This window comes from Mycteria americana, chromosome 9, assembly GCF_035582795.1.
Source record: "Mycteria americana isolate JAX WOST 10 ecotype Jacksonville Zoo and Gardens chromosome 9, USCA_MyAme_1.0, whole genome shotgun sequence".
Lineage (NCBI taxonomy): Eukaryota > Metazoa > Chordata > Aves > Ciconiiformes > Ciconiidae > Mycteria > Mycteria americana.
The window spans coordinates 33,010,639-33,036,908 of record NC_134373.1 but is presented as its reverse complement, the minus strand read 5'-3'; the positions used below and the strand labels follow the sequence as shown (position 1 = coordinate 33,036,908).

General features: G+C 49.9%; 1 protein-coding gene across 1 annotated transcript in view; it reads left to right on the top strand.

The window, feature by feature from the left end:
- The window catches only part of ITGB5 (integrin subunit beta 5), a 64,333-nt gene that overhangs the window by 5,706 nt on the left and 32,357 nt on the right, over positions 1 to 26,270 (top strand). Inside the window, exons 3-8 of the mRNA XM_075511720.1 lie at positions 6,626 to 6,830; positions 11,819 to 12,068; positions 15,959 to 16,127; positions 22,290 to 22,451; positions 23,915 to 24,010; positions 25,055 to 25,144. Coding sequence (XP_075367835.1) covers positions 6,626 to 6,830; positions 11,819 to 12,068; positions 15,959 to 16,127; positions 22,290 to 22,451; positions 23,915 to 24,010; positions 25,055 to 25,144 — 972 coding nt within the window. The remainder of the gene's footprint in view (positions 1 to 6,625; positions 6,831 to 11,818; positions 12,069 to 15,958; positions 16,128 to 22,289; positions 22,452 to 23,914; positions 24,011 to 25,054; positions 25,145 to 26,270) is intronic.

Sequence of the window (26,270 nt, the reverse complement as noted above, 5' to 3'; positions counted from 1 at the left end):
CCACGGTTTGTCTGGGTCTCAGGAGGTACCCCGGCCTCTGGCTCTGCAGGTCTATTTTAGTGGGTTTTTACCCACTTGTAGGCACAGCTGTCCAAGGAAAACCTCCTAATGCTACTAACACCATGCTACCTGACAGCGTAATAGCTTTCATGGTTTTTTTCCAGCAAGGCGAATGGTTTGCAGAAGGGAAAGAGTAAAGCAATAGATCCTGCTTTTGAGACATCTTGTAAACAGCTGTAAGAGCTCGTCTTCCAGCCAGCTAATCTGCGGTGGTGACATTGGATCCAGGAACGCTGGCTATTAAGTTATGGGTACCCAATAGCTTGCTTTTTTTTGTTTGGTTTTGTTTTTTTTCTTCTTGGCATCAAAAGACAACTTTTTGCAAAATGCTGCCAGTGGAAATGTTTATCTGGTGGTCGCTGTGACCACTAATTGTATGGCAGCCCATGGGCCTGGCGGCCTGACTCTTATCTTTCAAACAGGAGAGTTACCAAAAAAAAATTCCAAAATGGAATGGGGGGGCCAAGAAGGAAGATGGGTGTTTACAGGGAAGTGCAGTAATGCTTCCTGACCTTTAGCCTGCAGCAGCTGTTTAAAAATACATTTCAAGGTGTTTCGTGCCAAGAACTACGTGTTTAAAAGCTGCTGTCCCTGTTACGCACTGCATGCTAAAACTTAGTGAGTTCTTATTCTAAATTTCTCTCTATATATTTTTTAGAACTTACTGTTTGAAACTCTAATTATTTCTCTTTAACTGAGATAATCAGGTGAGGTAATGGGATTGCGAAAGATATCTAGAGGTTTTCGACTTCGAAAGTTTTAAAGTAATATTATAAACTTTTAATATCCGCTTTCTTTGCATAGTCATTTCACCACCTTATATCCCTTCCCTCTCCCGCAGCCTAGTCAGGTACGCTTATTAAATTGCTTTTAGTCTGTTTTCCTTCTCTATTTCCATTAGCTGTCCTTCGCAGCAGTATGTTGCCCAGGAGCGTATATGCCAGTCCAATTCTATAGCTCTGCAGCTGCTTAAGTATGAAGGCTAAGATATTGGAGGGGTTTCTGCAGATGCTGGTTATGTTGTGGTAGGAACACGACCAGCTGATTAGTGTGTATTTTCTGCTCCCTTTGCATTTAGTTAACAGGTTTGGGAGCAAATTGGGCCAGCTGTTGTCATCTTTGTAGGCAACAATTAATAATTTTGTCAGGAAGTATATACAATAGAAGTCTATAAGTATATATAATATAATTCTATGTATAATTCTATATATATTCTAATATGTATATATGTATTATATATACAGGAAGTGAAGAGATGTATATAATATATATATACACACAAAAAATATAAGTATATATTCTATTGTACCTTCCTGTGTATATATGCCTTCTTATATATAATATTCCTCCCTGTGAGGAATAACATCACTTGGCAGTGCCATCATACCTGTTCGTTCTTTATCCCCCTGGGTGCCCGGCAGTGCCGATGCTGTGAGGGACACTCCGGCTGTGGAAGAGGAGCAGTACGAGCAGGAAAGCCATGCTCTTTCCCAGAGATGACCGTGGTTCATGCAACCTCCTGCAGTGTTGCATCCTCCTCCATCTCCCCCTGCGCTCCTGGATCCAGGCTCCACGTGACTGCAGGGGAGCAGAAAGTCTCGAGTGCTCGTGGACTGCAGATAGGGGTTAGGAGTGCGCGAAAGCAGTTCTGCAGATACAAGGAGCCCTATCCCAATGGCTTTCCAAGTGGGATAAGGTTCCTTGTATTTACGTTGCCTTGAATTGTGAGGGTAAGAGCATGTGTATAGATAGATGCTTACAGCAGAGCAGTCAACATGCTATAAATTTGTAACTGCCACCTCCTAACCTGTCAGCACAGGGTGCATCACGTCTCCCCAGCTTGAATCAGCCTCTATTCACTTCTGCTTGAGTTCAGCATCTCTGCTGCCATCAGAGAGGGTGATGATGGATGAGTTGATGATAGCAGCTTCTGGTATCCGGCAGCCCCGGAGCCCCCAGGGGCTGCTGAGCTAACCACAAGTCTTTGGGCTGTTGGAAATTTGGAAGCAGACATCAATTCTGTTGGCTCATGGAAGAATACCTTGAAAGGCAGGACTTAAATGGGGTGATCTATTTAAATGGCATTTAAAAGAGGAGGTATATATGTGTGGCCTTAACTGTCGCCTGAGCGTGCCTTGAAACAGGGCTGTCTGGGGGAAATATGTGACTCTTGGGTGATGGAGACTGCTGCGGCCTTTCCGTCCGTGCTGGAATCTGAGGACATTCCTCAACTTCTCCTGCAAGCTCCAGAAGAAGCTGGCAATGACTAGAAATTGCTGACATGCTGCTGGTGAAAGACTCTGGCTGGAAACTGCATGCTGGCCTGTGGGGTTGTTGTGATCTCTGTGGCAGCCTGGTTTTCATGGGTGGGAGAGGAGGATGCTTGTTGATTTTCTGCATCAGGTTGCCCAGGCTCGGTAAGGCTCGTTGGGCTTGCTGGGGAGAGCCGGGAGCTCTGGAAGTGGCTCCAGCGCTGTCCTCTGAGCTGCCAGGTGGGGTTTGATGGACGGGCGGGGTTTGTGTTCATGATAAATCAACCTGCAGTGATTGCAGGGGGGATGCTCTCCAAAAGAGCGTTCGGGAATACCGGTGTGGGGGGGAGGGGGGTGGAATTATATCATTATGTTGCTGTTATCTTCTGTTTGCTGCTTTGGAGAGCAGCGTACCAACGCGCAGAGGCTCCTCTTGTTTGTTAGGTGTGTGGGCACTGGGTGCTCATCCGTGCGTTACCTGTGTGGATGCATTTATATGTGTACATGCCAAATAGAGATGCACATTAATTACATTAATTAAACTGAAATTTCCTTTTTGATTAATTGAACTGAAATTTCGCCAATGGCACCCTCTGTTTTCCACCAGGTTGCTTGTACCTCATCCTCTCCATCTCAGGAATGTGTGCCTGGAGAATGAGGAAGGAAAATCAAGGATGTTCCTAGAGGGAACATGTCAATTTTTTTTTAAATGGAGAAAGCAGGCATATTTCAGACTGAATTAATACAGAACTGGACTGATTAAAGCAAAAAATGGTAGGGACATGCCTAGTCAGGAGTTAGATACAGTCAGTTAGATACAGTCAGTGTTACTCTCCATTTTTATGGCATGAACCAAGCAATTTGTCTTAAAACTGTCAAACTGATGAGCATGTAATTGTCACCCTGTTGCCTCCATTCACTTCTGGCTGCTTGCATCCATTTGCTTTTGTGAGCGTGTTAGCGCAGAGGCCGGACCACAAAGTGCCCACCGGGCTACAAGCAGCCAGCGTTGCTGACAAGGACTAGGTGGGGTCTTCCCCAGCCGATGCTGTTCTGTGGCACGAAGCAATGCTTGGGGTGGTTCCTGCTGGCGGTGGGGTAGGTGCTGCGTTTCTCTTGGGAGCAGGCCTGCAGGCAGATGGTTGGCAGGTATTTGGGCGCACTGAATTGCTTAACTAACCGTGAGGTGTCCTCTGCTCAGGGGAACCGGGGTTTGAACCGGCATGCCACGTCTGGGCCGCCGTGGGGCTGCCTTTTGGCATGGTTGCTCGTGAATTATTTGGACCTGCATGATATGCTTTACCCCTCAAACTTCTCATCTCTTTTTCCTTTCACTTAACGTCCGGCAGCCTTGATTTTTTCTCTGTTGCAGACACAGAGAAAAAATCTCTGTTTCTCTGTTGTGCTTGAGTTGGATGGTACATGGTAGCCACAGTTTTGGCTTTGGGTTTTGGCCTGTGGGTGCACGTGAGGGGTGTTTGTTTGCAGGGTGCTGTGGCCATTGCTGGGGCTTTCCCGAGGCCACTGTCACTCCCCTGCTCGGTGTCACCCTGCCTGCGTTAGAAACTGAAGCAGAAGCAGGTCCTGCAGCCCCTGGGCGCTGCGCCACACCCCTTCCCCGGGGCGTTTGCACCCCTGAGGGGTTTATTTTCTTTCCACCCTGGGTAAGGCAGCATTTCACTGAACAAGAAAGGGCCTGGATTTGATCTGAGCTGCAGCTTGTCCTGCGGCAAGTCCTCTGGGCACATTTTAGAAGAAATTTTAAGAGAAAATAGCTGGCTCAAGCAAGGGGGACCTGTGCAGAGGTGCTGCTGACCTGAGAGCTTTGTGCAGCTCCTGTCAGAAGGAGCTGTGTAGGGGCTTTTCCCTGACCTCCTGGGCTTCCTTTGGAGAAATTTTGTCATGGAGGCTGCAGAAAACCACATTGCAGCAGTAACTGTTTCTTGCTGCCGTGCAAACGGACAGGCTTGCACATGCATGCCCCAAAAAAGCTTCCAGCAGGTCCTACACGAGGGTGCTCCTCACCCCACGTGCCAGCACTGCCTCGTCCTTGGCGTGTGGGTGCTGCTTTCCTGTACACCCCTTGCTGGGATGATGAACATTGGTATAAACAGTACCATACCCAGAGCCGTGTCTTGTGGTGTTATGAGCTCGACTGCTAAAGAGTAGCAGCTGGGGGAGGAAGCCGCCATCCTCCTCTCCCCGGGCTGCCTGCCCCTCCTGGCTCTTGTTCTGCTACCCCAGCCCCAGCCAGAAAATTAAGCCCTGATTCAAAGCCCTTTGAAGTTGAGTCTTTCCGTTCACATCAAGAGGCTTTGGAGCAGACCCCAGGGAGGATTGGAAATGCCTGATAGAGGCTGCAGTTGCACATGCAGCCCTAAATATCGTCCTATTTAGATACTTCTCTCCAGTGTTAATTCCTGGGGAATAACTAAAGGTTCCCAGCTGCACTCGTGGTGCTGTTTGTGTTGCCTTTTGCACAGCCACAGTGTCCTTTCTAATAGGTGGCCAGCAGAAATGAGCTGGCAGAGGTGCTCACCTGCAGCTGTGGTCCAGGCAGGAGAGCATCTCCCCACGGGTGCCCTGCTGCTGGGCGGACCAGCCCGGGAGAGTACCTGGACCCCTCTGGCTTTTCACTGACTTTAGGTCAAGCCACATCCGAGAGAAACTTTTGTCCAAGACTGCCCGAAACATGCTACTCTGAAAGGCTAGGCATTGTTTTTGGTTTTGTGAGGGATTCTGATTTTTATTTTGTCATGCTGGAGATGATTTAAATAGTCCCAGTCCTCCTTTCTGGAATTTCATCTGTTTACACGACACGTTCCAAGAAATTTGTGTTCGCATCCATCTGATGTGCCGTCTCCTTGGCTGGACCCTGCTGCTGGATGCTGGAATGCAAATCTCGCATTTTTCAAATAGCATTGGGACCTCATAGTGAGAAAATGCAGCAGAGAGCCTCTGTCTGCGTCCCCAGGCCCTGCGGCCGAGGCTGTCCTTGGGGGACCCCTGGAGCACCCCGTGGGCTGCGAAGGCAAGATCTGTTGGATGACCTCTCCCTCCTCGAGGTCTCCCCCATCCTCTGCCATGCTGGAGCATCACCAAAAAGTGGGGTTTATTCAGCCCTGCTCCAGTTTTTGGCTGCGCAGCTGAAGGAGGGGCTGGCGTGGCTGCGAGCATCTTCTATGCATTATTTCATGTCATTTTAGTCCATCAGCCCCGGAGCAGAAGACAGTTGTCTCTATTGTTGTAGCGCAGAAATAAGTAGGAATCGGCTGTTGAAAATTCAGTACGTTTTGGGCATGCGACTCGCTCCCTTTGGCCCTTTTTTTGGGGGAAAAAAAAAGGCATTCTAACAAATGGGCTCTTTGCAAAAGGCTGCATTGTGCGGCCGGTTGTTCCCCAGCGCTGCCTCGCACAAGGCTGCATTGTGCACCACGCGTGGGGCTCACCGCGAGGGCTGGAGCTCTGGGGACGGGCGCTGGGAGACTCCCTGCCACGGCAGCCCGTCCTCCAGGAGCGAGAGGCCGCCTGCGCCTCAGTGCCTGCGGCGGGCATGGGCTGCCTTTTGACCAGCTCCCATGCAGGCTCTCCCACCTCCCTTATTCTCCAGCAAAGCCGCCCGGCACAGCCCGCCCATGTCAAACTGCTCCACTTGCCGGGGTCACTTTTTTTTTTCCACGTGATGGTGCCATGCCAACGCCTGCGGCGCAGAGGTGTGAGGGAGGGGACACGCAATGCTTGTGTGGAGATGTGTGGCGTCTTGCCCAGGGAAGAGGGCGCAGGTCCCTGGAGCCACCCGGCCTCAGTCCCCAGCTTCACATCTCTGCTTGGCGCTCTGCGTTGGTGGGTTTGTCCTGCTTCCCACGGTGCCACCTCCTTGTCGTCTCTTCTCTCTTTTGCAAAGCTCCTTCAAGGCAATGCACGTGCAAGAAATAATGGCTTCTCACCTTTTCCCCTTGAAGAGATGTGAGTTGGCTGTCCACGCCGCAAACCAAACACTTCGTCTTGCTTTCACAGGGCTGGGAGCAAGTGCTGCTGCTGTGGCTGGGTTGAAAACCCAGGCTTAGCTTTCTGCTGTGGTGGTCTGTGAGCAAATTCAATTTTCAAACCCTTGCAGGATTTTGGTTTTGGTAGATCCCTTTGAAGGCTCAAGGCTCAGCGTGGGCTGCTTTTGAGTACAGCCACCACAAATGACACCAGCTTTTCCTTGTCATCTGCTGTTTGCTACAGATAGCAGCATGTCAAAACAAGCTCCTGCTGTGGGAGTGATATCTCTCCCTCCCCTTCCCTTTTGTCTATTTTTCACCCCCCAGGAGTTCGGCAGCACAAAGTCCATCACATCACGGTGCGACTTCCTGCAGAACCTGATTGCAAATGGTTGTGCCGGAGCCATTGAAAACCCCAGCAGCAGCATCAATGTGGTGAAGAACGTCCCTCTGAGCAGCAAGGGCTCCGGCCAGACCCACCTGGATGTCACGCAGATCATGCCTCAGAAGGTGGCCTTGAATCTTCGTCCTGGTGAGTCCCCAATGGCTCTGAGCCATATGCTGGGGTGTGCTTATTGGGGGTGAGAAAGGGTGCCTGGGATGTGCTGAGAGCCTGTTATAGCCCGTGACCTTGTAGCCTCCTAAAGAAGTTGGCTGCTGGCCCCTTCCAGAGCCCGTGAACTTCGGTGGTGCATCATGAACAGGTTTGGGGCTGAGGTGTATCTTCTCTATGAGAGGACACTGCTGTTATGCAAGGTCAATCAAATCCCACCCAAAACTGTTGTCAGTACTAGTCTTAACCTTTGCATGTGTTTAAAAGGAACCTGCTCAACTTAAAAAATGTAATCACTGGGTGGAAGGAGTTAAAATAACTTTGGATCCTCCACCAGGCTGACAGTGCTTGACTCTAAACTGAGACAGCTCCTTCTATAAATTGGAAACAAAAACGCATATCTGTTTTCTGTCGGTATGCAAAAGAGACGTGGCATCAAGGCCGAAGGTGGAGAGTTGAACTTGTGACTCAGGCCTTGAACTGTGGCCAGATCCCTGTTTCATTCCCCTGAGCCATCACTTTTCTTCAATCTTTTCATTTTAATTAAAAATTAGCAGGGAAGGGCTAGGCTGAGCCATGTGAGTATGCTTGTTATCAAAAGTTTTTGCATAGTGAGGGGAGGCTTTAATGTGGGTTCAGAATTCTTGCAGAAATTTGGCAGCCGATATTTCTGAAGGGGGGGAAAAAAAAGCTCTTTATTGCGAAGTTAAGAAGTAAATATAAAGGCTCGATTCATTATAAGCAATTGGTGTGGGTTTCTGAGGCTTACAGTTTTGTGAGGGCTCTCATGAGCATACAGAAAAATGAAATATGATGTTTCACCCAAGAAAAACAGGAGTTTGAGCTGGTGCTCACGCTACCAGTGCTCTCCCAAAGCCTACCAGTTGCTGCAGGATTTTTTGTTTCAATTCTATGGGTTGGATAGTCCTCATGTCTCTTAATTAGCTCTTCGTAAGCAGTATGACTGGTGTCATCAGTCAGACCCTCAAAAGTAAAGAGATATTGCTTCAAAGCCTTAAAAACAGATACCTGAGGGTAGTTGTCACTGGGTGCGTGGCTAGATGCATGGCTTCTGCAGCTGAATGTTGCTGATGAAACAGGTTTGCTCCTGTAAAAAAAAGGGAGTTGTTATTGCTCCTGTTTCTTGAGGCAATTCCTGGCAGAAAGGGCTGGCTCAGCTTCGACATCTCGCCTCCCGCAGACCCTCCGTCACGTGCAGTGCCCAGTGCTCAGCAAATTCCCCTTTCCCTATCCCTGTCAGTTTTGCCCAGCCGGAGGTGCGGATGCCCACCGCTCCGGTCTGCGGCAGGGCACGGGTGTCCGTCTCCCTGCGGCTTCCCGGGGCCGCGCCGTCGGGTGCTTTTGGGCCAGGGAGCTCCCCTCCCTGCGTGCTTCTTTCAGAGCATCGGAGCCGTTGCAGGAGGAGGGACATACCTAGATGTTTTTAATAGTATCTTCCATTTTTGCTCTCTTTTTGATGTTGGGCAGCACTCCACGTTATCAGGGCTGATGAGTTCCTAAACCCCTGTATTAGCATCCCCAGTTTAAATTATCCATTAATCCTTGAGCTTGAGAATGGGTCCTGAGGGTTTCACCCCGTGAACCCAAGACAAAAAGGAGACAATGTTGACTTAATTTGGGGCATGAAGAGTGTACTGTTTCAAAGATGAATTCACACGGCCGTCTGTGGCGATGGTGATCTTTTATTCTTAGACCACTAAGCAGAAGCAGAAGGGAGCGAATAGTCAATTGTTTGCTGATCCCACCCAAGCAGTTTGATCTACGCATCCCATGGCAGAAGTCACATCCCCAAATCTCCGTGCCCACAGCTAATTTCCAAAGGCCTTAAACTGATGTCCTTACAGGGTAGCTTTCAGATCGAGCATTTCTTTTTTATAATACTGCTTTTTAATCTTGGATTCAGCTATAAAGCGGTGTGTCCTGGTTAGATGAAAAATAGGAGTCGTGTAAAAGGAACTTAAAAAACCAAATGAATAGTTGCAAGCTGTGTTGCCCATCAAGCCGTAAGCCTCACCAAGCAGAAAGAGGAGCTTTTCGTGGATAAGTGGTTGTTGAGTTTGTGTTAAGTTGGCCAAAAGCAGTTTTTCCATTTTCTGCACTGCCTCTGTGTGACAATATCTAAGAAACATTTCTGAATTCAGTTTTGAGTTAAAAACCTTTCAGTAAAAGCCCTAAGGAGAGAACGGTGGCGACGGTATGTGGAGAAGGAGGGCGCTGGATTGTCCCTAGTAGTGGGAGAGTAATATCATGCACAGAGAATAATAAATTCTTTTGCACTTACATCTGCATACATTAGCGATATTTTCTCTGAGATAATCGATTTGTGCAGTTAGGAATGACAGAAAAACCAGGCCTAGGCTCCTGCTATTTTTAGTGCTTCTCAGGGACTAATAAATTCATAACTATTAAGAGAAGAAGGTTTCATTAGAGCATCCCAAATACCCTTTCTAGCACAGGAATTCCCATCTTAGGACCTGCTTTGGAAGAATAGTGTTTTGGAAACAGAAATGTTGGGAAATGCAGAAGGATATATCCCCTTTTTCTGAAAGGGTTGGGTATTCCAGTGAGAAAAATATGTAGGAATGAAAAAAATAGGCACGGGAATGGATTTTCCCAGAGTTAAACACATTCTTGCAGCCCTGAATTAAAGTCAAGCTTGCAATCACCGTTTCTTACCCTGCAATCAGTGCTAACACGTATTGCACTATATAAACGATACGCTCCTTTGTTCCCCCACAAAATGCGTGCCAGGTACAGCGTCAGGCCGACCTGATTTGGTTGAGCTGCCTCGATCGCTTTGCTCGGTGTAGGCCCAGAGCTGAGTTGCACCCTGCTGCATACCACATCTCGGTGCTGTGCCAGGAAAGTCCTGCTCCTGCCGGGAGAGAAAGCTGGGGAGAGTAAGGAGGAATACTTCTGGCAAGAGTTTCCTGCTTCCTACAGCCGGTGTCCGGGCAGTACCTACGTGTGCATGTTTGCGGACTGTGCCTCGCGCAGCCCTGCCTTTGCCAGGTGGGGCTGTAGCAGACTGCGGGGGGGAGCAACTACCTGTAAGAACAAAGCCCTGGCTTGGCAGCCACCCTTGATCTAAATGTGCAGGGAAATCATTAAACAGAGGGAAGGTCTTGGTTTAGGAGCTGTGGCTGACTCCTCTGGTACCCCAGCACCAAGCTGGCCGAGGTGCACGGAGAGCCAGGGGAGCAAAGAGCGCAGACCCGGATCTAAACCCTTCACAGCTTTGTTTGCAGAAGAGGCAGGCTCTGCCCTTTACGCACGTCCCCTGGGTGCTGGGACCCCGGCCCCTTCGCCGAGGGGGTGGATGCTGCTGGGCCAAAGCAGCTGCCGCAGAGGGCTGGGAGAGGGCGTCCGCTCGCTCCCCGCACGTGGGGACGGCCGCGGGAATCACTACGAAGCAGACCCTGAGCCAGGGAGGGTGTTTGGGCCTGCGTGCGGCTCGGCCCAGGTGACCCCAGGTGCCGGCCAGGGCTGCTGCCTGCCGGTGCAAAGCCCTTCACGCCATGTCTTGCCAGCACGGCGGTTTTGGGGTGCTGCTGCTGCGTGTTGTTGGGCTGGAAGTAAGTAGGAGCAGCTGTGCTGCTCCGGACAATGAGGAGAACAATAAAACAGTTGGGGAAATGTTTTCACAATACTAAAAAATGTTTCGTTTCTGGGGAAGAGGAGGGGAAGCCATGAGTGTTTTGCAGAACCTGCCAGTGCCCAAAGTTCTGCCTCGGCCATGAAGAACTGGGACGGGGGAGCAGGAGGGGGAGCTTGGTCTTGAGAGGATCCGAGTCCCTGGGGCTGAGACCCCACTGAGCGGGAAAAGGGGCTGAGGTGGCAGCTGGGGATGTGGGATCTCCAAACCAGCCTGGGGTTTGAGGCTGCTGGAGTCTGGGGTTTCCTTTTAGACCCCTCTCTCAGCAAAGCGCAAGACAAACCTTTGCCACCTCCTCTCTGGCTCCACCGAGGTCCATCTGGGGTGAAACTGAGTTCACTTGGAAGCCACTTCACCTTTTCCGAGGCGTGGGCAGTGCCAGCAGCGGCCTCCCCTCCCGGGCACCCCTCCTGGAGGGCATCTGCGGTGGGGGCGGTTCGGCGGAGGGGGAGGCTGGGGAAGGCCTTTCCTCTGCGCAGCCTGTGACTCAGCCCTCTCAGCTCCTTCCCTTGTGTTCACCGCTTCAGGAAGCTTCATCTCTGCCTCGGTACTTCCCCAGGTGACCCTGACAGCCTTCTTTCTCCAGTTCACTTCCCTTTTGCCCTGCTTTCTCCAGAATGATGGTGGCACCGCTCTTTCTGGGAAAGAGGTCCTTTTCAAAGGTTTCTTCTCTGTCTGCTTCGACTTGACTTCCCTGCACAGCTCAGGGGACACCTTGCATTCATCTTACACTGGCTGTTTTCTCCTGACCCTCTTCCTTCTCCTGCTCCACCTCTTTCTTTCTTTTGTGCAGGACTTCTTGGACTGCTCCTGGTTTGCTTTGAGGACGTACCCAAGTAAGCGTGTGCAGGGTCCCTCTTTCTGTAGTCCATGAGACATTCATTTGATGTTCACTCTGCTTGCTTTTCTTTCCAGTTTTCTAAGAAAATGGACCCTGGACTGTACACAGTCTGGGGCAGCAGCATTTTTCATGTGTCCCCCCTTAGATGCTTTCTCAGCTGAGATGGAAAGACCCTTTCCCATATCTCCAAAGTAAAACAGAGACATGCACTCTATAGATGTGTCTTTTTCTTGCCAGCCAGTACACTACATAGCTTAAAAGGACCCAAAGTGATTACTTGCTTTCCTGTTAGTCTCCTAAGGGATGGATTTGGAAAAGCTTATTCCCCTCACCCTCTTCTTTGGAAGTGATCTGCCTGCTCTGCAGGGGCGGGGGAAAAAGCCTGCGGTCTGGATTTTATGTGTGCTAGGAGTTTGCTTTTCACCCCTCTCAACTCTTGTGTGTGTGCAGGTGACCAGACCTCCTTCCAAGTTCAGGTTCGGCAAGTGGAGGACTATCCTGTGGACCTCTACTACCTGATGGATCTCTCCCTCTCCATGAATGACGACCTAGATAATATTCGCAATCTGGGGACCAAGCTGGCTGAAGAGATGCGAAAGCTCACTAGCAATTTCCGGCTGGGGTTTGGCTCTTTTGTGGACAAAAACATTTCTCCTTTCTCCTACACAGCACCAAGATACCAAAACAATCCCTGCATTGGGTAAGTGGTAGGTGTACCCCGAAGGGACAAGCCCTGTGTTTGCACAGAGCCTGGCTGCAATCTTCTCTTCCCATTCTTGTTTTAAATAATGAACCACACTTAAGCCCCGGCTTTTGGGAATGCTGATTAGCCGTGGCTGCCGCTGTGATGCTCCAGAGCGATTCAAAATAGAACAGCTTCCATTTTTGCAGTTGCTGTTGGGAGATCTCTGCATCTAGAGTTGGGAAACTGTTGTGTCGGGAGCCTGAAGCTATTTTTAAATACCTGAAGAGGATGCAGACATAGCAGGCTTTTTTACAGACTTTAAGAAAAAGGAGCAAGAGCCAGAAATTCCTGATTTCTGATCCTAGTTCTGAGTCATAGTTTGGCCTTGAGTAGATCAATTAACCTCTTTGTCTCCATTTTACAGATAAGGAGACTGAGGCAATGTAAGTCCTTCCCAACAGAAATGTTTGGGGAAACTGAAATTTGTGAGGGCCTGTAGGACTGATTAATGAGTTCTTGCAAAGTGTTTTGAAGATGTCAGGCAGGTTTTTTCATCTTAATTGCTGTGGAAGGAAAGCAAACTGGCAGTTGCAAAAGACACAAATGATATGGTTTGCTTTGTGGTGATATCAGAGTCTTCCTCCTTTTTTTTTTTTGCTGAAATCTTTTTGTTTGCCCTTTAACCGCCAGAGTCGGGATCAAGTCCATTGAATCGGGGATTATGCCAGAGTGAAATTGAGTGTAGTGGAGGGTGTCCAGGCTCAGATGGGTTTGGATGTTGGCATGAAAGGATGGATACAGCAGCAAGTGCCCTCCTGGGAGAGTGTCACCGTTGACACTTACCTTCGTGGTGCTGTCTTCACCTCATCCATCCCTGGGGTGCCTCCTAGTCGTGTAAGGGCAGTAAGGTTAGCACTTTTGTTTGAGCCGTTCGTGGATACTTACATTGTAAGATCACAGCACAGGCAGATGCCAAGCTCTGCAAGTGTGCATCCTTCAAGTTTTCCATATGAGAGGCAGATTAAAGAGAGCTCGCATCAGCTATGAGTTTCTAGGCCAACTTTTTGCATTGACCTAGCATTTGGCATCTCATTGCACATTGACCATTGACCAGACAAAATTACCTGTATTCTGTTTTCACCAGTTCTGTCCAAAGAGGAAAGTCAAATAGATTTTAACACTAAAAACTCATGCTTTGACCATGAAGCATAGCCAAAACTGGCCATGCTGACTGAGCCAGGGAGGTGGCTCTCTGCTGCCACAGCACCATACACCATGCTCTTCATAGCTCTTCCCTACAAAAATTTGGCATGGCCTCAGACGGATGCGCTTAGTCATCTCCGTCGTCCTCAGCCTCCATCACCCGCTCACATTGCTCGTGGGCTGGGGCAGGGTTTCACTCCAGCGGGGGAAATCTCAGAAATGTTGTTTGGCTGGTGTGTGATTTAATTAAAGTGACATGGCTTTTGCCGAGTGAAATAAGGTGAAAGGTCCAGGAGGGGAGGGCAGGGATGGGAGAGGAGCAGAGGATGGAGCTGGACAACTCTGCAGCGAGGCATGCCTGAAACTGCTGATGCCCTTTTGTCGAGGACATCCAGAGCTGTCGCCTCATCTTCTCCCACCATGATCAGGCTATCTGCATGTCCTTTTGTTTTACCAGGTGGTTGCTTTTCTATTTATGGGTTACATTAAGCCAGCCTGGTCTTGGGAAACCATTTAGGAATGATTGCGCAAGGCAGCTCATCTGGTGGGCGCTCCCTTCCAGTCTCCATCTGTGTCTTCTTCATCCAAACCAGAGATGCTGGCTCCTTGTTGTTCTCCGGTGGTGTCACCTTCCCCTGCCTGCTCTGCGAGTGGGCCGTCGCTGCTGCCAGGTGGCTCGCTGATATGGGTTGTGAGGTGTGGTTTTGTTTGCAGCTATTTCTAATGTCAAAGCAGACTTTGTCCAGTGGCCTGCTCACTTCTAAAAAAAGCTGCAAGTAAACATGAGCTGTGGTGGGTGTCTTTTGCCCCTGGTCCCAGCTTTCTCCTCCTCCTCCTGGCAATGGGCGTCTGGATGGGGTGTGGCTGTGCTTTCATGTGGGATCTGGCTAAGATCCCTCATGCGTCCTCCATCCCAGCCCAGCTCGCTGCTTGCCCCTGCTCCTGGCTCACCATCCCGGCTGGGACCTTCCGGGGAGCCAGGACGTGGCCTCTCACAGCCACGGTGTCATTCAAGAGAGATAATATGAAGGAAACAACACTAAATTAAAAAAGATAAGGAAGGCAGAGGGTTTGACTGAATACCCAATTGCCCATCTATCTGGGATGTGACTTGGGGAGGTTACAGCCTGAGATAACCCACCCGCACTGCTGTGTGCCCTTGTGTAATCACTCAGATATCCATCGTCTGTCCTGCTGCTGCCTGCAGCTTCTGCCAGCAACCCTGGAGTGTAAAACAAACAAAAAAAGGATTAAATCATACATAATATTCTATTCTATTCTAAATTATAGATCCTCTTGGGATTGTACAGAGTAGACAGGGAGTGAGACCCTAAGAGGTGGGACCCTACAGTACGTCAGTGTTTTCTTTCTGGGCCAGGACTTTGGCAAACCAAGCACCCAGATATGTCGTCTGGGTTAAGGCCTGCTTGCTGAGACCCTGCAGTGCAGAGGTTTCGGGCATCGCACGCTCCTCACCTAGGCCCTGGGCGTGAGCGGGATGCAAGTCTGAACATGGGGCTGGTCACAAGGGATGGCTCTAATTGCCAGCTGGGCCCAGGGCAGTGAGACCTGCCCCGTGGCTAGGTGTGTGCATGGCTGTGCGGGTGGAAATCCCTGCTCTGGGGTCCCTTGGAGGGATTTGAGTTCCCAGCGGTGGTAAATCTTAAATATTCCTTTGTGTAAAAAGCCGCTTACAACTTACCCATAGTGGGTCATGTGTCAGCAGAGGCCTTTAATTGTTCTCCTGGTTTTATCTTTGAAGATAAGCGTGAATTCGTGCCAGCCCAACTCCTTTTTAAGCACGTTTTCTTCTTAACCCTTCTCATCTCTCTCCCCTGCACACACTCACTGATTTCCCACACCGCAGGAGCTGCTCTGCTGAGCTCTCCCAGCCACGTGGTGAGCACCAAAGCTGCCTCCTGACTGTTTTGTATAGAAAAAGAAGTTTTCCTGGTAGCCTGCTGAGGCATTTCTCTGCTTTAGGGTGCCACTCCTACCTTTCTGCTCCAGCGGAGCTCTGGAAAGCGGAGATGGTGTTTGCTCACCGGCTTGCAGGGAGAGTGGGAGGATGCATGAGTTGGTGTTAGTTACTAACGCATCTCGTGGTGTACAATTGCCAGGTGCCCGGTGACGTGCAGTGGGTGCAGGCTGGCACGTATTGCCAAGAAAACTGGATGACAGAGTGAAAATGCATATTGAAAAAATAGGGGAAAAGTAGCTCTTGGCAGTGGTGCTCCTGCATGGTGCCTTTGACACCAATCTGCCATCCTGGGCTGCTGGGGAGGGTGGCTCTGGCCCTCCTGCCAAAATGTGCCCTCTGCATCACTGTGGGTTGCATCCTGCACTGCAGACTTCCAGTGTGAAAACCACTTTATGGGTGCTGAAACTCCAGAGCTGCACGGCCCGGTGCTTGATGTTTCCACTCGGACATTATGTGGAGAGAGACGTTTGGTCCTGGTGAAATCTCTGGAAACTTCACCTGCTCAAAGCCCCTGGGGGAGAACCAAAAAGATGGGCTCTACTGTAGAGTTCTGTAGATAAATAGCCAGAAATCAAAGCGTCCAAAACATGAAGCCTTGTGGAAGTATTTCATCCCTCTGAACAAAGGTCTGGAGACCAGCCTGGTAGAGCTGGGAGCTTCTGCAGCTCTTGGCTGCTGGTGGGGTTCCTCCTATCTGACCACTCCTCTGTTCCTCCTGCAGTTACAAGCTGTTCCCCAGCTGTGTCCCATCCTTTGGCTTCCGCCACCTCTTGTCCCTAACGGATAAAGTTGACCGTTTCAATGAAGAAGTTCAGAAACAGAAGGTTTCCCGCAACCGAGATGCTCCAGAGGGCGGTTTCGATGCGATTTTGCAGGCTGCTGTGTGCAAGGTGAGTTGCTCTGATTTCTGGAGTTTAAAGGCAAAGCAAAAGAGGAAAAGGTTTCTTCTGCTCTGTTCTTGGTCCAGGGTAGGGCTTCAGTATGCCATTTCTCAGAAGTAACTACTGAATTTTTCTTGCAGAAACCATGAAAGATGCCTTGAAAAGTAGAGGCTATTGTTTTCATGTTCTTTTGTACATGAACAGGCAAAGAAAAAAAGTTAATATCTTTTCTAGTTTAAAGGGGTAAAAATGGAGCTTTTGCAAATGCAAATTCAGGGCTGAGATTTCATTGCACGATTAGACTTGTAGATGCTGATCCCTGAGCCCTGGGACAAAATCCTTTAAGATTCATGTATACTTGTGTGCAGCAGCACTGTGCATTGGCTTAATGCGTTTCTTAAGTGTGTGTCAAACACATCTCGCAGTGGTTGACACGTGTCGAGGGTTGGAGCTCGTTCCTACTGCTTGCACCTGCCCCCTTTGGCGTGTGGGGCTGGATGATCCCACCTCCGGGTGCTCATAGCCTGCTCTTCCACTTTGTCAGCAAAACTGGAGCTGTGAGCAGTAATTAAAGACAGAGTTTATTAGCTTGGTGCCATGTTAGCCATGTCCTTAGGGTTTTTGGAGGTGTTTGCTTGAAGGTCTTTCTGGAACAAGTAAGTAGGCTGCTCTGTATCCCTTTGTGCGTCAAGGATGGAAGTGTTTGCTCCCCTCCGCCGTGTGGCTGAGCTGCCCAGCTCACCAGGGATGGCTCCGGTTGCTTTTTCCCCTCTTGACATACAGTTTAGTTTTTGTTTGCTCCAGCCTTGCACAGTGCTTTTGGCTGGGTGTGTTTTCTTCTGGGTCTGGATTTTGGGAGCCAGGAGATAGGCATCGTCTGCAGGTATGATGGGATACAGGCTTGTGGGAAACCAGATCTTCCCTCGCCTGGGTTGGCTTCATTTACGCTTCATGCTTGTGACAGGACTGAACCTGCCCCCTTGGATCTGATGCCATCCAACAGTCATCTTCCCTCTCCTAGCCTGGCACAGATATTGTCGTTGGCACAACTACAGTGCTGCTCCCAATACTCGTCTTCTCAGTTTTGGATGGTGGCTCTCATGGCTAGAGCAGAGACATCTCAGGACAGTGACTCAGTTGTGCCACCCACTGTGTGGTTTTTTGCAGTCCCTTCCACCACATTATTGCAAAAGCAGGACAACATTTCCCTGCGGTGCAGAAATACTGTGGTGTGTATCACAAGGGCTTATTTTGGAGGTGTTGCTGGAAGGCAGGAGACCTGCAAGATATTTCCAGCACGTTTGTGCCAGTCTCAAACTGTTGGTAAGGACCAATATCTTTGACTGTGGTTCCTGAGTGCACAGCCTGCTCCTTTCTAAATTCAGAAGATGAATTTATATGCTGGTGCCATCTAAATTCAGGACTGAGCATCCTCTAGGAAGGGTGAGCAGAGGTGAGCGTGTGCACTTCCGTGGCTCTTGGCATGATGGGGCAGGTCATGACAGAGGAATTTCTGCAGCCGCAGTGGTTAATTAATTACTGGAGCTTGAGGGTGGGAAAGAAAGTCCATGGGACCGGTGTGTGAGGCAGGAGAACCGTCTGCACCGCAACTCACGCTGCCTTGGCAGCCCCTTGCTGTGGGTGGAGCTGATCACAGGCATGAGCAGCAAAGGCTCCGTCCATCCAGAGTTAGAATAGCCAAAATTTCGGGCCAGCTGATTGACGTCCTAAGCCCTGTAGCCAAAACAGGAGCTTAGTGATTAGTTTCCCTTGCGGCAGCTGAGTGATGGCCCGGAGTGGTCAGCGGCCGTGGGTTGTGGTGGGGCTCGGCACCACCGAGGCGGGTGAAGGTGGCAGGCATCTGGGGTGGCAGGGAAGTGCCGCTTCCTGGTGAGGATGCTCTTTGCTGCAACGAATGGTGCTTTGCATCCAGTGGTGATTAACAAAGCATTGTGGGCACTAAACCCTGCACAGACAGTACTTTCTAGTAACTCAGGAGGTGTTTTCCCTGGTGCAGGGCGAGCAGCATACAGATACCTTGGTGCCGTCTGGGATGGGTTTCCTCATCACTGCTGTGGCACCCCATTGCATCTCTCTGGCATGCTCCAGCTTTTTCCAGCTTTCACCCTCTCTACCATATTCAAAACCCAAGATTTAAGTCAGTTATGACCTTAGAAAGTCCCCTGCCTTCAGGGCAATGCAGCATGTTGACCGTGAAGTACTTTGTGCCCAGCAGCAGAGGTTGTGGCATCAACGGGGGCATCCCGGGGAGAGCCGGTGGTGGCATGGCAGAGCCTCACTGTTTCCAAGCCACAGTGTCCGAGTGTGGTCTTCTCTTCCCCTTCAAGCGCTGAGGTGTCAGAAACAATTCCTACTCTGTTGACTAGGTATTTTTATACTGTAATTCATATCAAGCATTTCTTTTGCATGAGCTGTCTAAGAGCTCTGTAATGCTCAAGTCATTTTTTGGCCTGGTTTTCAATCCAAGGAGTGGGGAAAGTTTGTACAGCTAATACAGACTAATGAGCAGGCCCATAGTTTGGCTCCTTTCTGAAAGATGAAGATATGGTAAATGTTATTCTGGAGTCAATGAAAGAGCCAGAGACAATAAGCCTTTGTCCTGATGCTAAAATGGTTAGCCAGGAATATTAATCAACCTTCTGTAATTACATTTTCCATTTGCAGTATTTTGGTTTTCTGCCATTCTTTAAGTGCAAGCATCATATGGCTTGGTGGTATGTATAAGTTTCAGATCTTATATAATAATATGCAGCAAGGAGATAATGCTGGATTAGAAAATAAAGTGTCTTTTGAAATAGTTTTGATATGGTGCTTGCTAGACACTGGTATAAGGAGATGGCCAAGATATCTGGGAGACACTGAGGTGCTTTTCAGAGCTACGCAAAACAAAAGAGGTTTTGGCTTTTAATCTCTAAGGCATACTTGTCTTGCACCTGTATCTGTTTCTCGCTTCCACAGAGGTCTGCACCCGAGAGAGTGGTGGGGTTTTAGACATGCTGATGAATCCAGAGGGGTCTCCTGGCAACTGATGTCTTGGCAATTGAACCCTTTTTATTCAGCACCCACAGCACAAATTTATATATTTATTTCAGGCTTGGAAATACTGATGCAGGGTTTTGCAGCCTTTTCAATAGGATTTGGAGGGCTGGGCTGTGCTGAGACAGCTGTGGCAGTTTTGCCGGTCACTGTTGGCTGTAAGGAGTGAGAAGCTGGCCTTTCAGGCTATGGGAGGCAACTGCAGCCGAGGCGGGATCCGTTGTAGGAGCTGAGGCGGGATCCGTAGCATGCCCAGCCCTGCGGAGATACGTCTTCCCACTTCACTCTGCTTTGGGTCAGGTCCCACCCCTGCTTTCAAAATCCTTTATATCCCATGAGGATCAAAAACCAGATGAGGGGGCAGACATCAGTGCAGGTTTTTTTGTTCAACAATCCCAGTCCAGTAAAAATAAATGAAAGACTCTTTGGTTATTTGTTTTAAAGGGAGCAGAGTGCTGCTCTGAGTTTTGCGGTGGAAACTGCGTGCTGAAGAGCTGTATTTTCCAGTGCCTGCAAGCTGCTGGCAGAGGCAGCGTGAGATGCGGTGGCTCCTTGGCGTGCCGGCCTCTCCGGGTGCTTTTACCATAGGTCTCCAGCTCTTTCGGTGTGGCATTGGCACGGGCTTGGCCACCCCATCTGAGACACCCTGGTCCGATGCTCCAAGGCATCAGATGCTCTCAGTGCCCGGATATTGGCACTGATACTGTGAGTGCTCGTTGCTTTTTGGAAGTGAGTTCCTGAACTGAGCAACCAAAGCATTTCTGATGTTGTTTTTGTGGGAAAGTGTGTGTCAGAGACATGGAGAGTTTGTCTGTAAAGGGATGCTTAGCCCATGATTTAAAGGTGGGCTTAGCAGGCAGCTGAACAGAAGCATCATCCCTGAGGTGGCTTCATAACTGCTGCTTGAATGCAGCTCATTTTCCGTGTACATACCACATTTCTAAGGAAATGAAACTCAAATTAATCCTTTTAATCTCTTCAGGAGTTTCTTGGCCTCAGTTGTTTAAAAAGAAAAGAAATCAGCTTTGGATATGCAAAGGAAAGTGAACTGGATGGGCTTCTGTCTGGTGGGCTGAGTAGACCAACAGCTTCTTGCATTGTTAGAGCCGTAATCACTTTTGGGTTGAGTTCTTAAGAAATTACATTTTGGCATGAAGATTTTGCCTTTTGTCCAGTGGGGTCACTTCAGTGGAATGACTCCTGCTTCCCAGAGCAAAAAAGTCCTTTCTGCATACTGAGCTGGACTGTAATGTGCTGGTACATGACAAAGGATGTGTGTTGCCAAAGATTTCTTCCTATGGCCTTACTTGCATTGCACGGGTCTTTAAAATATCATTAAAGAAAAAATACCTTCTGCAACAGGAGGGAAAAAGAAATCTACTCTAGAATAGTGTCCCTGAAGCAAGAATTATATTTATCGGAAAGATCAGCAGGCTTTGGACTATGACTCACATTTGCAGATGAAAATTGCACTGGCAGCCGTGATTCCGCATCCTTCTGCCTGCTCTGCCCTCTTGCCTGCCCACGCCAGTGCTTTCCATAGGAAGTGTCTTTGCAGCGGGGCTGCAGCAGCTCGTAGGCTAACATCTTACTGTAAAACAAGGCAGGTGTCAGATGTTGCTAAATAAGCTGAGCAGTAAGCTCTGGAGGAGTTGGGTATATTCATCTGCACCGCGTTCCCATCAGTAAGCTTTTACCAGCTTTTCCCTCATCCTTTTCCAAGGGATTTGCGCTGTTGCTCTAAGCCGGGGGCTGGAGGAAGGGGGATGCTGGATGTGTGTAGGGAGGGAAGCATGGGGCTGTGTCTTTGCCGGCAGACGGGCAGGGTGGCCAGCCCAAGGGGAAGCTCTGGGAGATGGGGCTTTCTGGCTCTGGTCTCTGCTGCGGCAGGATCTCCCTGCCGTGGTTGGCAGGCAGGACTTCAGCCTGCCCGGCTTAGCATGAGCTGGCAGTGGGAGCAGCCAGCAAGTGCAGGGGTGTGTGCTGCAGAGCTATGGTTTCCAAAAATTCCCTTTGGGCTTCTCTGATTCCTTCCACTTCCATTGCAACAAACTGCTTCAGTGTGCTGTTGTAGGCATAGGTCTGCTTCTCCGGCCGATGCAAAGCTGGAAACCTGGGGAAGCTCTGTGGGAGGGAAATTTTATCATCTAAATCTTATCCCTTTACTTCAAAAAAAAAATCTGTCCCTGCATCTCTCTCCATGCAAAGATGGTCATAATGTCTTGCCCTTGCACAGAGGGACCAAGGCGGGTTCAGACGACACTTCTTGTGCTGTGCTTGACATCTCAGTGCTTTCGTAGGGACCACTAGGGCATGGCTTGGAATTAGCATGTTTTTAAATACACAGAAGTTGCTTACAGCAGAGCTGTGCGGGGCGGTTGTGCATGGATTAGTGCAGGCAACCACTGCCAAAGCTCCCGCTGCCGCGCTCCGCTCCAGCTGTGTGCGTCCCTGCTATTCTGGGCTGGGGTGCAGGGGGATGGAGCTGTTCGGGGCACGCGTAGTGGTGCACAATGAAACGGCAGGAGGCTTGGAGGCACCATCGCTTCCAGAAGATGTGTGCAGAGGGGACCAGGGCAGAGTGCCTGTGCATGCATGTGCATGCATGTGGGTGCACCAAAGCCAGCCCCCTCGGGCTGGGACCTCACTTCATGCATCACAGCTCAGAAACAGCCTTTACGAGCAGGCGGTAATGAAAATGCTGAGCAGGGATATTGCAGCTCTTGCTGTTGCCTTGTGTGCTCAGAGGAGCTGAGGAAACAAGGTCAGATTAAATGTGTGTGGAGGAATTTGGCAGGTCTCCTTTGGCTATAAAAGCAGCTGAAATTCTTATTCTTGGATCTGGGTAGAGAAGGTCTGGTGGACAGTCCACATACCTCCTCATGCCTTTTTAAGTAAGTACGTTGGAAGGAGATGTCGGGAAATGCTAGATGGGCCCCTGACATTTTGTTTTCTTGCCAGGGGTGGGTGGACAGGAGCATGGTACTCTTCTAATTAGTGCTAACGGGTCTGCTGCTGGGTGGGTGCGTGGCTGGGACCATGTGCAGGGTGAGGGGGAAAGCATGGGCTTGGCAGGGGCAGACCGGTTGTCTCACGGGGTTTTTTTTCCCCCAGGAGAAGATCGGCTGGCGTAAGGAGGCGTCTCACCTGCTGGTCTTCACAACAGATGACGTGCCCCACATAGCCCTGGATGGGAAGCTGGGGGGGCTGGTGCAGCCCCACGATGGCCAGTGCCACCTGAACGAAGCCAACGAGTACAGCGCATCCAGCCAGCTGGTGAGGGGGCACATGGGGGGCCAGCCCTCGGAGACCTTGGGGTGTTGGTGGACCTCTCGGGAGACCAGCCACCCCCAACTCGAGCAGCTTTTGGCAAACGCAGCCCCTGACCAGCATGGATTTACCCGGTCCTGCAGTTTGCAAATAAAATTTGCCATTCCCCTTGGGCATCCCCCCCAGTGAATGCTTCTGTGATGCTCAAAAATAGGTTAGGAGCTTAGTGGATTTCTTCAGGGCTCATTGCAAGGGAGGGAAAAGTAGCTTGGTGTCCTGAAGTGCATCACATTTGCTGCAAAATGTAGAGGAAACAACAAATATGTCATCCCTTTACTAAAATGTCCAGTGGATTGACAGCTTCTCCGTGGGGAGGCTGAGCCTACCTTGATGTGGCTACAATAGTGAGCACAACAGGATGCTCCTCTTATTCATAGCCTTTGAGCTTGACGCTAACATAGGTCTTAGTAATAAATAGATAAACTAGCCCTTTTAATTTAAACTCAGTGGAGGAAACTTCTGGGGTGAATGAGCACTTGCCTGCCACCTAATTATCACATCCTTCTGCAGAAGGGTGCTTTATTCAGCAAATCACAAGCACTGCTTATGATTTTTGTTCCTGCACGGATGTCACCCATACGAGGAGGTGTTTCTAGATGGCTGCATTATGGCCAGAGGCTAGATCCTTGGAGAAACCTTCTTTCCACCCCCTTATGCAATCCTAGCAAGTGTATACGTAAGGGAGCACAGCCCTTGTACCGACATGGAGTTACGCTGGCGTGGGGATGCTGCCTTGGTGTTTCTGTGTTTGAGTCTTGGAGGCTCTCAATCAGCCCTCCAGTCTGCAAGTAAATGAGGTGGTTTTAAATGAGGACAGCACTTCAGAACCAGCCTGGGGTTTTAAACTCAGGCTGGTCTTATGAAAGTGAGCCCTGGTTCATTATTTTGTTGTTTGTGGGTAGCTAGAGCAGTATCTTCCTGCCATCCTCTCTGTCTGGAAAGTCTGCAGAATTAAAGAGCTTATCATAATCTCTTTATGGTTCCAGTATGAAGAAAGAGCAGGCAATGGATGTTTCTGCTTTGGGAGAAAAATCATACATTTCCACTTACTGCAGTTCTAGATCTCCCTGCCTCGCATCCCTGGAGATAGCAGCCAGCTTATTACACATGTGCGTCTGCTGATGGCAAAGCAGAAAGAGGAAAGAAAGAAATCCAGTGTTTCAGGTGTTGCTGTAGCTAATGGTGTTGTCAGTCATATATTCTAGTGAAAGGTGCAGCAGAAATATTTAAGGGATGACAGAATTTCTACTCGTTCAGCTGGGATTGTGCTGGTACATCAGGGAGTTCATCCTGCAGCGAAACACGCCACATTTCTGGAACGAATTTTGCTGTTGGGAGGAGAAGAGCAATGAAATTAGTCTTTGTTTCTGTGTTACCCATCAGTCTTTCTGCCCTTTTTGTGCCCCTAGGATTATCCTTCCCTGGCGCTTCTTGGAGAGAAACTTGCTGAAAACAACATCCACCTGATTTTCGCTGTTACAAAAAGCCATTACGTCCTGTACAAGGTAAGTGCCACCGAGCCGCTGGGGCTGGGGGAAGATTTAAATGCCTCATGAAAGCATCTTCCTACTGGCACCGTGGAGCGGAGGCAGCCGTAAGCGCGCATCTGTGCAGCCGTAAGCACGCATGCACGTGGCCACGCGCTGCCTGCAGGGCTGGCAGGGGCAGGCAGATGAGGCTCAGCCCACCGTCCCTCCCTGCTTGTCCTTTCAATGAAAAGCACTAAAGCTTCTTAGAGCAAACAGATATATATGTTAGTGAGCATGCGAAGCCCTAAAATAGACTCCAGCTTAATCTTGATGTTCGGATGGCTGCCAGCCGTGCAGCATGCGAGAGAGCAGAAACCTGTTCAACCCATTCTGCAGTGACTTAATCCCATTACCTAATCGCACGCAGTGTTTCTGCCCAGCTGTGTTTTTCCATCACGCAGTCCAGGGCCCTGACGTGCCACATACAATTTGAACTCCCTGGAAAGGAAAAGGTGACCCAAGCCGCAAGGGCCAGCCTGTGTCTGGAGCTGCCCCATGGGGTTTTGCTCCTCTGCGGATGTGGGGAGATGTTTCAGGCGAGGTTGCTTTCAGAAGCCTCTGCTCTGGCTCTTGAGGCTCAAGCAAAAACAAGCAGCCGTGTTGCTACGGTCGAGATGCTGCTGCTTGCCCGTGGAGAGCGGGAGGGCTGAGCTCATTCTCCACCCCCTCTCCAGGGATTCTTGCTGGTTGCGAGGCGAGACAGGGCAGCCGCACCTCCCTTCCTGCGGTGCCGGCTCTCCTGAGTGCACAGCAGCTGGGTCTTGCCCCCTCTGGCAGCAGACCCTGGTCCATCAGTCCCCGCCCCGCGGCCATGAGCTTTGTTCGGTGTTTGACGTGCCATGTTAGCAATGCTTTGCTTTCAAAAGCTCCACGTTAACAGGAGCCAAGCCGTAACGTGTACACCACCAGATGATGGGGCGGGGTGTGTGGCTGGTGTCCTGGCACGGGATCAGTCCATCCTCGCCCTCTGCTTTCCTCTCTGCATCTCAGCATTTTCTTTAATTTTCTTTTTTTTCCAAGAACTTCACCGCCTTGATTCCTGGAACAACAGTGGAGATTTTGCACAAAGACTCCAAGAATATCATCGAGCTGATTGTCAAGGCCTACAATGTAAGTGCGTTTTAATACCGCAGCTGCTGTCGTGCGAAGCCCCAAGAGCTCTGCCGGCTTGCCTCTCCCCGGCGTGCTCCACCCGCCTTGGCTGCCTCCTTCCCCAGTCCTCCGCACGCTGCCGGAGCTGGGGCATCCACCCTGGGGAGGGAAACAAGGTGTGTGAGATGGAGAAGGAGCACAGGGATACCCAAGGAAGCCTGTGGTGAAGCAGAGATTTCACCCCCTGTCTCTCATGTGCAGAATTACCTTCAAAATACAGCCCCAATCTAAAACAATTCTCTCTGAGCACCCTACCAGTAGGTAAAATAGATTATTTCTTTGCTCTCTGATGTTCAGAGGCCTCCCAAGTATGTGACCAGGCTCCAGTTAAGGTCGCATCCTTGCGTTGGTCTCCGTGCAGCACAAGTTGGTCCTCAACACCCCATGAGCATCACTGTGTCTCTTGGGTCCCAAAGGAGCCCTGCCTATGTGGCATTGCCAGTGCAGCCTGCCCTGCCGCAATGGGGCCCGTGGAGGACAGCAAAGGACCCGTAGTTGTACTGCTGACCTGATGTTGTCCATCTCCATGGAGATCAGGGGAGCAGATCAATTAGAAGCAGCTAAATTGCACGTTTGTTGGGTAGTTATTGTCGACATTTCTGTTGACTTCTCCCTGAATTCTTATGGGTTGATTCTTTGTGCTCCTGGAATTATATTGCTGTGTTGGTGCTGGGCATGGAGATCTGACGCTGTAATGGGTCAGCCTTCAGATAGGGTTCTTCATGCATGGGACCTGTGAACACAGCTTTTGATGGCTGCAAGGTCTTCTTCTTGTTACTATGCTCATTAGTGCAAGGGAGTGAGGAAGGACTTCTTTGGAGGAGTTTACACATCCAGAGGTCATGTAGGATTGTGCTGTGCTTTGCATGACCTGTAACATTCATCTTTCCTTCCCCCACAGCTCCCTGCAGTTAAAGCAGCATTTAGTTATGCCCTTGGGAAGAGTGCTTCCCAAAGCTTCACCCTCTGAGGAAAGGCAATGAGCAGCTAATGCTGCTAATGAGGCCCTGGAGATACTGCAAAACAAAAGCCCCGTTGTCCTAGTTTGTCCCCTTGAGGAAGGAGGGTCTTGTGGCTAAGATGC